The 13,517-nt window shown below is 35.3% G+C and overlaps 1 protein-coding gene across 1 annotated transcript in view; it reads right to left on the reverse strand.

Annotated features, from left to right (window-relative positions):
• Nucleotides 1–13,517, reverse strand: part of LOC142350954 (voltage-gated inwardly rectifying potassium channel KCNH2-like) — a 349,390-nt gene that overhangs the window by 132,610 nt on the left and 203,263 nt on the right. Inside the window, exons 7-8 of the mRNA XM_075402980.1 lie at nucleotides 10,583–10,744; nucleotides 6,419–6,632 (exon numbers count right to left, since the gene is read on the reverse strand). Of these exons, the coding sequence (XP_075259095.1) occupies nucleotides 6,419–6,632; nucleotides 10,583–10,744 (376 nt within the window). The remainder of the gene's footprint in view (nucleotides 1–6,418; nucleotides 6,633–10,582; nucleotides 10,745–13,517) is intronic.

The raw sequence follows: 13,517 nt of genomic DNA on the forward strand, positions 1-13,517 counted from the left end.
CTAGTGGGAGCTCTAATCAATTGCAGCCTGCTTCAGTCGGGGGGAGGGGGCTAAATGGGACTAAGATCTATAGTGGGCTTCAAATAACCACATTAGAGGTTAACATATACCACTATTAAGAATTAAAGTAAAAAAATGACACCAGTTTCAGCGCACTTTTTCATTTGACTTTTAGTATTTAAATGCCGCCCATTGAGTTAAGCTGCTTGAAAATGTGATTGAGAGAATTTTAGATCACGCGAAACGCAAAAAGTCAAGGGCGTAAAAGTCAAAATTGTCAAGCGAAAATTTTGCATTAAAAACATAGCCGGTAGAATACCGGAAACAACTCGAATCGTTGTGCATTATAATCACTAACCTATGCTTTCCGATCAAAAACGGAGGTAAATGCTCGAACAGAAAGAAGTCAAAATTCTAGTCATGAACAAATTTGCTTTCTGCTAAAAAACCTGTAGAATCTCAATACTCCCTCTTCGAGTCGTACAAAACCTTTAGATTCTCAACACTGCTCTTCGAGTCGTAAAAACCTGTAGATATATCAATATTCCTCTTCGAGTCGTAAAAACCTGTAGAAATCTCAATACTCCTCTTCGAGTCGTAAAAACCTGTAGAATCTCAATACTCCTCTTCGAGTCGTAAAAACCTGTAGAATCTCAATACTTCTCTTCGAGTCGTAAAAACCTGTAGAATCTCAATACACCTCTTCGAGTCGTAAGAAGGGTACACGAGTCGTTTACAATAATTGCTATGAACTTCGTTCAAGAGCAATTAACCACAATCGAAAAAGCGAACGCCACAAAACCACCAGCTTTTCCGCTCCACTTCCTGTTTCGGCGTAACCAAACTCACTTCTCCAATTTGACTTCAAAAATCATGAAAATGTGTGAACAAAATACAGCACCCCAAAACAATTCAAATTTCTTTCAATTCAAAAAAGACATAGACCGAATAACTTTGGATGAATTGCTCTGGAGCGCAGATACAGCAAATCATACAGCAAAGCTCAGTTCATTGCCATCATTAGCAGTTGAGCTTCATAAGGAGATTGCCGACCATTGACGCTTCCAAGCTCAGAAACTTGTCGCGTTATGAAATGAACAAAAACCCATTCTCTGCAATCCTGTTTCTTGCTTTGTTGAAAGGATCTGGTTCTATTTTGCATCAGAGGCTGACAACGACACAACAAACTGGCTAACGTCGAATGAATTACTCTCGGACAGTCGTGGTAATTAAGAGGCGGTGTAGCTTTTATGAGAGCAAAAAAAAACAGACCAGAGAGGGTTTCAAACCCTCGAACTCTCAGCTCGCAGTGCTATATCTTACCCACTACGCTACAAAGTGTTTGGTACTGAATCGCTCACAACCTCAAGACTTAATATTGGAATAAGAATTTTCATGAACAAAAGCGCAAAAATGGCCCCCAAACAATTTTGCGTGCAAAACATATTCAGGAGATACCCGAAACGACTCGAAGAGTCATGTAATAACTAAGATTACCAAGGTAAATTAGACAAATCAAATCAAAAATAGCAAACATAGCCGGCAGATTGCCGGCAGTCAATAGCAAATATAGCCGGCAGATTGCCGGAAAATAGCCACCGTTGAAGTGCTTGATGCACATCGGTATTGAAACAGAAAAAGAATAAAAGAGATAAACTGACCGAATTTTTTTCTGATTTTTTTCAGTGTCAAAAAGTGTTCTAATTTGGCTTGCAGTTTCTGTTAGATTCTGAAATAATACTTAATTCAGCGTCTAAACTGAAAGTTAATAAGCTTAATACCATTGTCAGGTAGCAAATACTCTAATGAACTTTGATAACCTAATTCTCAATGACTTATTGACCGGGCTTTACCGGTTTATCCAGTCTCTTTTGATTTTGATCTTTTGACTTTGACACTATTTAGCATATTGCGTAATTGAATGCGTGAAAGAATTTAAATTCCATTTATTTGAAACAGTGAATGAAGTAAGTCAGAAGTCAAACGTGAAAATTGTGACTTAAGTAAAACGAAAAACGTGATCAAAAGGTAAAGCCAATTTTTAAAAAAGGAGAGCACCTAAATAATAGCCGTTGAGAGGCTGACGGCGGCTATTAAAAACAAACCCGGCAGATTGCCGGAAAATAGCCGCCGTTGATTCCAATAAGCATGATTGGGATTGAAAGAATAGATATTGAAAAAAAAAGATTTTTGTACAAAAACATTTTTTAAGTCCGATTTATTTTGACGGCATTTCGTAGTTGAACATACTTCTGTTTCTTAGAGAGAGGCCACAGGGGCTACTATCAATACCAATAAGCATTAGAGAAAGGGAACAAATACTTATAGGAAGGACGTTCAAATAGCGGGCATCTAAAATTGGGCTTTATGGGTTTATCCCGTTTCTATTTCTGACTTCAATTTTTATACTGACTCTGTTCATTTTGAATTGCTTTACTGAGCAACTGATGTTCAAAATCACTTTTAGCAGAATGAGAGAAGAGAGAAATTAGCCTAGAGAAGTCAAAAAGATTTCACGCAAAATGTTGAAAAAGCGGCAAAATGAGGTAAAGCTAAACATTTTTTTGGTCGACGAAGTAAAAAACATAGCAGGACAAGTCCTGACGTACAATTCAAAGAATTTTCATTGACTAAACAGAAAAACTAGACCAAGAATTGACTATGAGTGAATTGAGAAAACCATTTTTAAAAAAATCAGATCAAAAAATAAGAAAAAAAAGAAAATCAATGTCAAAATGCCGCATGTGAACAAAAATCCACTACCGAGAAACCGAATTTTTGTTCAAACACCATTTTCTCACTCCACTTTAAAATTAGAGCGAAAAAATTCACGCCGCAAAACCACTCGCTTTTTCGCTCCATTTCCTGTTTCGGCGTGACCAAAATCACTACTCCAATTTGACTTCAAAAATCATGAAAATGTGTGAACAGATCTTTAAAAAAAAGTCAGCGCCCCAATACAATTCAAATTCTTTGAATTGTAAAAAATAGGAGCGCTATAATAGCCGGTTGAGAAGATGAGGGCGGCTATTAAAAATACAAGTTAATTACCTGAGCAAAACTAAAAGTGTTTTAAAAACAGCAGACACAATTTAATATTTTTGGGGAGTGGCGAGGTGTGGCGGAGGTTAGGTAGGTAGTTGGGAAGGCAGGAAGGTAGGTATGTAGGTCGGACGTTAGGTAGGTATTGAGAGTCGAGTTGGCATGGGGAGGGTGGGGAGAGCGGGTAGGCAGTTGGGGTGCCTGTAGTTTGAGGTACGAGGAGCAGACATGGGCTCAAAACTTCTCATCACATTTGACCTTCAATTCAACCAGCAGTTAATAAACATAGCCGACTAAACGTCGGAAGAATTGCTCTCAACCGACTAGTGGGAGCTCTAATCAATTGCAGCCTGCTACAGTCCGGGGTGAGAAGGGAGCCGAAATGGGACTAAGAAGTTCAATAGTGGGCTTCAAATTACCAGATTAGAGGTTATCATATACCACTATTAAGATTTCAAGTAAAAAAAAGCACCACTTTCGGCGCACTTTTCATTTGCCTTTGAGTATTAAATTGCCGCCAATTGATATCAGGTGCTTGAAATTGTGATTGAAAGGGAATTTTAGATCACGCAAAAAGTCAAGGGCGTAAAGTAACTCGAAAAGTCAAAACGGTCAAGCAAAAATTTTGCATAAAAAAAAGACACGTTTACAATATTTGCTTCTCTATGAGAGCAATTATTTACAATACACAAGAAACAAAGCTACTGTTGAAAACCAATGTTCGAAAACAGAAAACGTTCCAATACAGATGTCAATGTTCAAAAAGAAAGAAATCAAAGTTCATTTCATGAACAAACTCGCGCCAGCTAAAAATTATAGCCGGCACAATAACATCAAAAGTTCGAAGAAGCGTACAATATAACTCTTAAATAGGCTTACCTAATTCAGAAATATCAAAAATGGAAATAACGCAAAACAAATTACCTAGCAAAACCATAGAAATTGTTTACAGGATGCAGACATAATTTATTCGAAAACTGAAGCAAGCAATCTAAAACTGAAGTCAATGTTAGGAACTTACTTCAGCTTTAAAAAAACCTGTAGAATAACAACAGACCTCTTTCAGTCCTAAATACATGCAGAAGAAAAATACTCCTCTTCGAGTCGTAAAAAGACACCTGGTTACAATAACTGCTTCACACTTTGTTCGAGTGCCATTAAAAACTTTTGTGCGAGATAATAACTTCACCAGCAAAAATTAAAAGAGCTGTCTCGAACTGAAAAAAATTCCAAACAACAACGTTCTCAGGACACAATAAAAGGAACTCTTGCGCAAGCAGAAAGGAAACAAGATTTCCAGCAGCTAGTTAATTCTACTTTTCTCAGATTTAATTATTTACCGTATAAAATGGCTTAAAACAAGTTTTGTTGGAATTTCAAATCCATTTTGAACACAAAGTTCTCCAAATTTCTTGGCAGAAAATTATAGAAAAGTAAAACAATGACTACAAACAGCAAATGACAATATTGCGAAAAGTTAGATGGACTTTCTAAATGTTAACTTCGTTGAATAGTAATTATTGTTGGGTGCTGCTGTTGATCAAGCAAAACAAGTCACTCGAAAAGCAAAACTGTCAAGCAAACATTTTGCATAAAAAGAGGAACATTATTGCTTCAATTATGCTCCGAACTTCGTTCGCATTAAAATGCCATCTAGACCGCTATTGATTCCAACCCCCGTTGGGATTGTAAAAGATTGTTTAAAAAAAATAAATAGCTATTTTGATTGATTTTCGTAGTTAGACGTAAAATGCTTCTCGTTCTTCATGAATGGATACAGGGATTAAAATCAATACCAATTACAACTAGACCTGGTACCTAAAACTAATTACAAAAAGTTGATCGATTACAAAAAGGCATCTAAAAACTGATCGATATGAGTTATACCATTTCTAATTTTGATTATTTTCGGTTGCCACTGTTCAATTTCGATTGCTTGCATCAGCAAATGCTGTTTGAAAACTTTCAGCGTAATGAAAGAATTCAAACTACCCTAGAGTAGTCAAAAGGACTAAAAGCATAATGTAGAACATGCTGTTAAATAAGGCTTTTGAAGGTGTGAAACAAATTTTTTTGTTCCACGCAATGAAAAATAGGAGACCAATACTTGCCGGCTGAGAAGATGAAGGCAGCTATTAAACATAACCGGCAAATGTCGGAAGAATTGCTCTTGAACAATTTAATTCAGCGTATGCAGCCCAAATCAATTTTTCTTAATGGGTGCAAAAAACCTTGACACCAACGGGATTCGAACCAGTGACCTCCCGATCCTTCTACACCCGCACTAACCACTGCGCTATAAGTCTCTAAAATTGATATACTGCAACCGATTATATTTTAGCAACAAGCTTTACGTCGGAGTGAGAGCAATAGAGATCACTCAAAAATGATGAAAGAAAGCGTAAAGTCACTTGAGAAGTCAAAGAATGTTCTAGAAGAAAAGCGCAAAATTGTCAAGCAAAAAATTTGCATAAAAAAGACACACAAGTTTACAATAATTACTATGAACTTCGTTCAAGAGCAATTAAAAATAGTAATTATAATGTCTTTATTAAGTAATACACGTTTAAAATTATCTACTTCGGGCGGCCTCGAATCAATTTGAGTTCAAATTTAAATTCTAACATTCGATTTCAGAGGTCATTTCCTTGAGGAACGTAGGCCGTACATGAAAAACTCATCACACGACTGACAAAAAAACTCATACCAAAAGTGTAACTAATGAGGTCACGCACAAATTCAGATGCAGGGTGGTTCTAGAAGTCAGTGCAGAAAGTCGCTCATTGAGTTTTTGGCGCGTTAACAAATGGTCGCAACAAAACAGGCAACTTAAAAACCACGAAAATACCAACAATAGCCTCGCCAATTCGCCAAAAATTTGCACGAAAATCATTGGGAAAGACTGCATCGAAAAATCAGGGCTAAACTAAACATAAACGGACCGACGTCGGATGAATTGTTCGAGCGAAAGGCTGGGGGCAATTTAATTCAAGGGTGTAGCTTAGAAATCTTTTCTGGGTGCAGAAAACTTCATAGGAGTTCGAACCCGCTCCCACCAGTATAGCAGTCTAACTCCTTGACCACTAAGCTACAACGGCTTTGTTCCTCAACAGCTCAGAATGGCCTTAATTTTAGCAACAAACAATGAGAGCAATTACGAGCACTCAAAAATGAAGAAGTGAAGCGTGAAAAAGTCCATTAAGAAGTCAAAAAGTGTTCTAGAACAAAGGCGCAAAAACGGTGAAGCGACCATTTTGCAAAGATACGTGCGTTAACAACAATCGCCCAAAACTTCGTTCGAGAGCAGCTAAAAATATCTCGCGCAGAATTAAATGGCAACAAATAAAGTTAAATAGCAAAATCGCATGAGACTAACACGTTCACATGCTGTCCTCCAGTAAGAGCACGATGATCCGGCTCTCTAGTTGGATAAGCGGCACCACCTGATGCGCTGAGATTCCCAGATGCAGAAGTACCAGGTCTGGACACTGGCAATGAAGAGAGGTGATGTCTCCTTCCCAGGGTGCTACTCTGGGAGGCTATTGAGGGTCGGTGGCTGGCACTGACAGCAGAAACAGCCCCATCAGTGCCTAGTAACACAAAAAGCACCTGTAATCAATATGAACTTGCAGTGCCAGAAAATCTGTTCAAACTAACAGTAGTCCCCCATTACGGCCCATTAATATCCAAAATTGATCGATATTAAAGAGCATTTGTTATTTTCTAAAAAGCAATGCCAACCACAACATTGCTGTAAATTAATACTTTACAGCAATTAAAGTAATTACTTTTAAGTAATTAAAGTTTAGCACAATTCAAATACCCTATCGTGCGGGTGCATTTGCAAACACGTGAAATTAAGCAGAAGAGAACTGGGATAAGCTGGTAATAGACTATTCATCAAACACTTCATTATATGTATAGTTGACAATGAATACAAAAAAAACTAAGAACAAACTAATTGAGTAAGAAAACAACTAAGAACATGATTCATTGTCAATTCAATTATTCCTAGCTTTAACATTTTTTGGTTATCAATAAATGTGCTCTTTAACTTACCATTGTCATTCGTAATAAGTTTCAAATTTGTTGCTTAAAAATTTACAAACATAGCCGGCAGATTGCCGGAATAGCTGCGAAATAGACTTGAGTGCCGTAAAATACAGATGGAAAAAGATACCGAAGTGAGTTGATAATAGTTATCGCCGCCGCCTATAAAACTTACAAGTTTATTTCAAAGGAGGTTGTTTTTGGGTGCAAAAAAAGTTTCCCTGTCGCGTCTCGAACCGGCGATCTCCGGATTAACAGCCAGTCGCCTTAACCACTCGGCTGTCGGACCATACAATCTGTTTTCTTACAATCAACTTTGTTTTAGGAACAGATTCTGTTTCTGAATAACCGCAATTTAGGTCACGCAGAAAGCGTGAAATCAAGCGCTAAAAGCCATTTAAGCAGTGACGAGACAGAATGTTCTAGAACAAATGTAAAACGAAAATAAAGCGTCAGACGACGAAACAAAAAAACATAGCCGGAAGAATTCCGGAAACGACTCTAAGCGTAAAAACTTGACAAAAACCCTAATTGCAGCTGAAACCATTACCTTTTTTAATAAACCATAAGCTCATTACCCCCCCCCCCCCCCCCGGTCTGATCTAAAAATTGGTGAAATTTAAACCACTGTCACCAAGAGAAACAAAATGCCGCAAAAATATTTATTATTGAAAACGTTTGGTAAGGATAAGTGCAAAATAATTAGGATAGTCAAAACACTGATAGTCTCAAAAAGCTGACAGGGCTATCAACTGCCCTCAAATAATTCATGATTCTAATCTTATAAAGATCGCTAAAGCAAACGGCAGATAATAATAACTTAGAAACTAAATTAAATTTTTCAAAAAATAATGCTCAAAGTTAAGAATCAGAAAACTACTACAGTTAGATTTCTCATCACTGCAATTAAAACAAAAACAACATATACTTTTTTTTGTATATATGCTAGACAACATCATTTCAAACTAATTCAAAAATTAAAATAATCATAGAAAAGCAACCGAGTAATATTTAAAGGCAAAAAATGTTTAAGAACAATACCAAGGTCGGAAAAAATACAATAAAAAGTAATAAGTAGCAATTCTGGAAAAGGCTTTCTAGTAAACTCTTAATACTGTCTTATGTTGAATGAAATCAATTGCAACCCAAAGAAATGACGAAAATCTAAGAAAAAGCCGAAATCATTCAATTTGTTAATAACTGAAAAAATCAATAAAACCAGTATAAATGTAGGTGCCAGGACAGAGCTAGAATGATACCGTTACAAAGAGTAATTCTTGATTTTTGAAAGTTCAAATCAAATTTTAAAAGTTTTGAAAGTTTAAAAATCAAATTTAAAAAAACAAGAAAAACTAACACCATTTCATTTTTCAGCATTCGAGACATAGAAAATACAACGATACATCTGAGACAAAAATCTATCCTCCTGAACAGATCAAAAAAAAGGAAAAAGCAGAAATCAAACATACGAAACATTGAAACATTTTGCAAAAAAAGGTAAAAAAAACTTTAGGACTGCATTTATAAAAAAAATTTAACTAATTTTCAAAAATTTAACGCTAAAAAATTATTGACGTTTCTATTGAAACGAAATTAAAGCCCCTCATGTTGCACAAAAAGAATATTTCTAGTAATAAAAACCAAAATACAGACAAAAAACTGACCAAAATAGGAAAAAACTACAAAAATCGGATTAGCATATGTACTATTTTATAAAACAAAATTACATCGAGGTAAAAAGAGGCATCGAGTATATGGATTGTCAACGGGAAGTTGTCATATTGACTGATTTTTGACAAAAAGACGGCTAACAGATCCAAAAATGAAGAAAATAATAGGAAAAAAAGCCAAAAATTAATTAAAAAATCAAGAAATTTATGCCAATTTTGAACTTGAAACGCGTTTACAGGCTCTGCAAAATTCTGTGCTATTAATTTCCAAGATTTACATTTCAATTTAGTATCGAATAAACTTTATTTCTACAAGAAATCAAATTAAAAGCAAAAAAATTGGGCCACTTAGACGAAAAAAACGGCTAAAAACGGTTATCTTTATGTGCCATTCAGTCAAAAACTACTTTTCAAAGTCAAAAAGTCATTCACTAAACGCAGCGCATGATCAAAAAACTTCTCTCACTCAGAAAAAATTAGTTCACACGGCAATTTTTCTCACTTTCGCTTTTAGGTCAAAACAGCGTCTGAACGAATAGTACTTCCGGTAAAAAAAACCTTAAGAAAACCAATACTCCTCTTCGAGTCGTAATAGCCGGAAGAATTCTGGAAACGACTCTAAGCGTAAAAACTTGACAAAAACCCTAATTGCAGCTGAAACCATTACCTTATTTAATAAACCATAAGCTCATTACCCCCCCCCCCCCCCCCCCCGGTCTGATCTAAAAATTGGTGAAATTTAAACCACTCACCAAGAGAAACAAAATGCCGCAAAAATATTTATTATTGAAAACGTTTGGTAAGGATACGTGCAAAATAATTAGGATAGTCAAAACACTGATAGTCTCAAAAAGCTGACAGGGCTATCAACTGCCCTCAAATAATTCATGATTCTAATCTTATAAAGATCGCTAAAGCAAACGGCAGATAATAATAACTTAGAAACTAAATTAAATTTTTCAAAAAATAATGCTCAAAGTTAAGAATCAGAAAACTACTACAGTTAGATTTCTCATCACTGCAATTAAAACAAAAACAACATATACTTTTTTTTGTATATATGCTAGACAACATCATTTCAAACTAATTCAAAAATTAAAATAATCATAGAAAAGCAACCGAGTAATATTTAAAGGCAAAAAATGTTTAAGAACAATACCAAGGTCGGAAAAAATACAATAAAAAGTAATAAGTAGCAATTCTGGAAAAGGCTTTCTAGTAAACTCTTAATACTGTCTTATGTTGAATGAAATCAATTGCAACCCAAAGAAATGACGAAAATCTAAGAAAAAGCCGAAATCATTCAATTTGTTAATAACTGAAAAAATCAATAAAACCAGTATAAATGTAGGTGCCAGGACAGAGCTAGAATGATACCGTTACAAAGAGTAATTATAAATAAAACTTTATTTCTACAAGAAACCAAATTAAAAGCAAAAAAATTGGGCCACTTAGACGAAAAAAAAACGGCTAAAAACGGTTATCTATATGTGCCATTCAGTCAAAAACTACTTTCCAAAGTCAAAAAGTCATTCAATAAACGCAGCGCATGATCAAAAAACTTCTCTCGCACAGAAAAAAATAGTTCACACGGCAATTTTTCTCACTTTCGCTTTTAGGTTAAAACAGCGTCTGAACGAATAGTACTTCCGGTAAAAAAAAAACCTTAAGAAAACCAATACTCCTCTTCGAGTCGTAAAAAACCAAGAGCACCGCAATATAGCTACGCTCAGCTTACAGTTTCGCAGCAATAATAAAAATCTGAAATAAACCTGAATGAAATATAATAAAACCTGTAGAACAAGTTCTACATTACTAACCATTATCTGCAGATTGTGACGCAATGTTAATATTACTCTGTTGAGCAGATTGGGCATTAGGAGCAGTTCCGTCCTCAGCACCCTGATCATTGTTAACTCCTCCGGTTGGCTTCTTGTTCAGCTGAGTGGTCAGAGGTTTCAGAAACTTCAGTTGCGATCCGACTGAAAAATATCCGAAAACTTAATTGCATTTGAAAATCTTCATTAAGCTTATTGTTTTCCAATTTAGAGTCTGAAATCACCGTGTTTATTGAATGTAATGAAACTGCAGACCAAATTAGAAGTCTTTTTGACATAAAAAAAACTAACTATCGTCAAATTTTCTCTGTTATTGTTTCTATCCCAACGTCGGTCAGTGGGGTCAACCACGGCTACTTTTCAGCAATCTGTTGGCTACGTTTCCGGCAATTGATAAGTCCATTTATTCTATCGCTAGTTAGGAAATGGACTTAATAATTCTAATGACCTCATTTTGATTACAAAATAACTACTTTCATTTATAAAAAATTTATTCAGTTGCCATTATGAGGCATCTCTGACTTCGGAATAAAATTCTTTTAAAAAATTTACCAACTAAGCTACCAGTAAGGTACCCAATGCAACTAAGCTACCAGTAAGGTAGCTTAGTTGCATTGTCAAAAATTTATGTCAAAAAAATATAGCCCGCAGATTGCCGGAAAATAGCCTCGGTTGACCCCAATGGCCAGCGTTGGGAATGAAACAGCAAACGAAAACGAGAATCAGACGATAGCATAATTTTGATGTCAAAAAGATTTCTAATTTGGTCCGCAGTTTCATTACATTCAATAAAGATGGTGAATTCAACCTCTAAATTGGACAACAATAAGCTTATCACTAATAGCAGCCACAAAAGTACTTAAAAGAACTTTTATAATCTAATGCACTAAGTCTTTAACTATTATGTATGTACCCGAGCTTTATTGGTTTTGATTTCGCTTTCTGACCCCGAACGTAGTCTCGTAATGTTGATGGTTGAATTCAAAATTCCACTGAGTTGAACCAGTGAATGATATATGTCAAAAATCAAACGAAAAAGTCGTGACCTAACTGAAAACCAATTCAACTTAAAAATTACTCCTTTGATAGAACAAGATTACAGAAAAACAAATAATTTTCTTCCATGCAACTGAAAACATCAAAAGCAATAAGCAAACTATTATAGGCTCATATATCTCAACAAAAACACTTTCTCATGCCAACAAAACTGTAATCAAATAGTAACTGAAAATTCCTCCCAGCAAAAGTATTTTTCAATTTATATTGAATGGAATAAAAAACAACGGGCGAAAATCTGTCAATTTAAAAATAAGTCAGGTGAGTTTTTGATTGGTTTTGCGTTTGCACTTTTCGCTACGCGGTCTCTTGATGTATTAAAAAAATGGTATTTAAGCTTTCTCATAAGTGATAGTTTAGTTAGTTACACGTTTAAATGACCATGATGGCACTTTTCGAAGTCTTTATGAAATTCGAAATAGTTGAAAACACTTAAAAAACATTAATTAGCATGAAACTCATATGAATTCACCAAAAATTCGAAACCCTGTAATCCTGTCAAAGGATCATAATTACTTCTTTAGCCGATTCAAACCTCTTAATCAAAAAAAGTTAAAATTTGGCATTAAAAAAGACACACACGTTTACAATAATTGCTATGAACTTCGTTCAAGAGCAATTAAAAACTACTGGAAAAAGCAGCACCTAAACAAAATAAGCTTGCTGACAGAAAATTTTTTACACCAATTTCTATCTTCCGAAAACAGTAGTATGAACAAAAAACTCTTTTCGCTCTACTCTCCAATTTTGTTCTATCTTCAAACAACTCAAAATTTTAAACGCGTTTCACTTCATGCTTTTAAAATTCACTGGAACTAAATTGATTATAAAAGACAATTCTTCAATAATACTCTTCGGGACGTAGAAAGTCCTAGCCAAGCACTTCCATGGAAAGCTTCTTGAATTTAAATGTACAACTGAACCTTAACGGTTACCACGCAAAGACAGACTGTGTATGCGAAGAACAACAATTAAAATGTTTCATAGAAATCCAAAGCCATAGCACAAAAAGAAACATAACCGACTAAACGTCGGAAGAATTGCTCTTGAACGACTAGTGGGAGCTCTAATCAATTGCAGCCTGCTTCAGTCGGGGTGAGGGGGCTAAATGGGACTAAGAAGTTCTATAGTGGGCTTCAAATAACCACATTAGAGGTTAACATATACCACTATTAAGAATTAAAGTAAAAAATGACACCAGCTTCAGCGCACTTTTCGTTTGACTTTTAGTATTAAATTGCCGCCAATTGAATTCAGCTGCTTGAAATTGTGATTGAGAGAATTTTAGATCACGCGAAATGCAAAAAGTCAAGGGCGTAAAAGTCACTCAAAAAGTCAAAATTGTCAAGCGAAAATTTTGCATCAAAAAAGACACACACGTTTACAATAATTGCTATGAACTACGTTCAAGAGCAATTAATCATCGCTCATTTTCCAAATTTCTGACTTATTCGCTCAAATTTCGCTCGTATTTCAATTGCATGAAACTACTATATAACTAACAGGTATCAAATTAAAACTAAAGTTGACTTACTACTAATTCCTGTCACTAAAGGGTAAATGCCCAACAAATGTTACGACCTCTGGTCACATCCTAGCTCAAAAACACATCCAAACTGTAGGCTATCAATTTTAGGGAACACAGGGTAAAAACTAATCATGCGCTAAAAGCTGAAGAACACGTGCCATATAGAACCTGCTAGGTTTCCGGTCTTAACTAGATTTGATTTCATAGTTTTAGTTCAGAACTTGTTGGAACTAAGCAGATCAACACAGAAAATGTGATATAGATTAGGAACATGTGTTTACATCTCCCACTTTTTATTTCTAATTTTCAAACAATTTTTAAATAATTTCAAGC

This window comes from Convolutriloba macropyga, chromosome 12 (genome assembly GCF_964194025.1).
Source record: "Convolutriloba macropyga chromosome 12, txConMacr16.3, whole genome shotgun sequence".
NCBI lineage: Eukaryota > Metazoa > Xenacoelomorpha > Acoela > Convolutidae > Convolutriloba > Convolutriloba macropyga.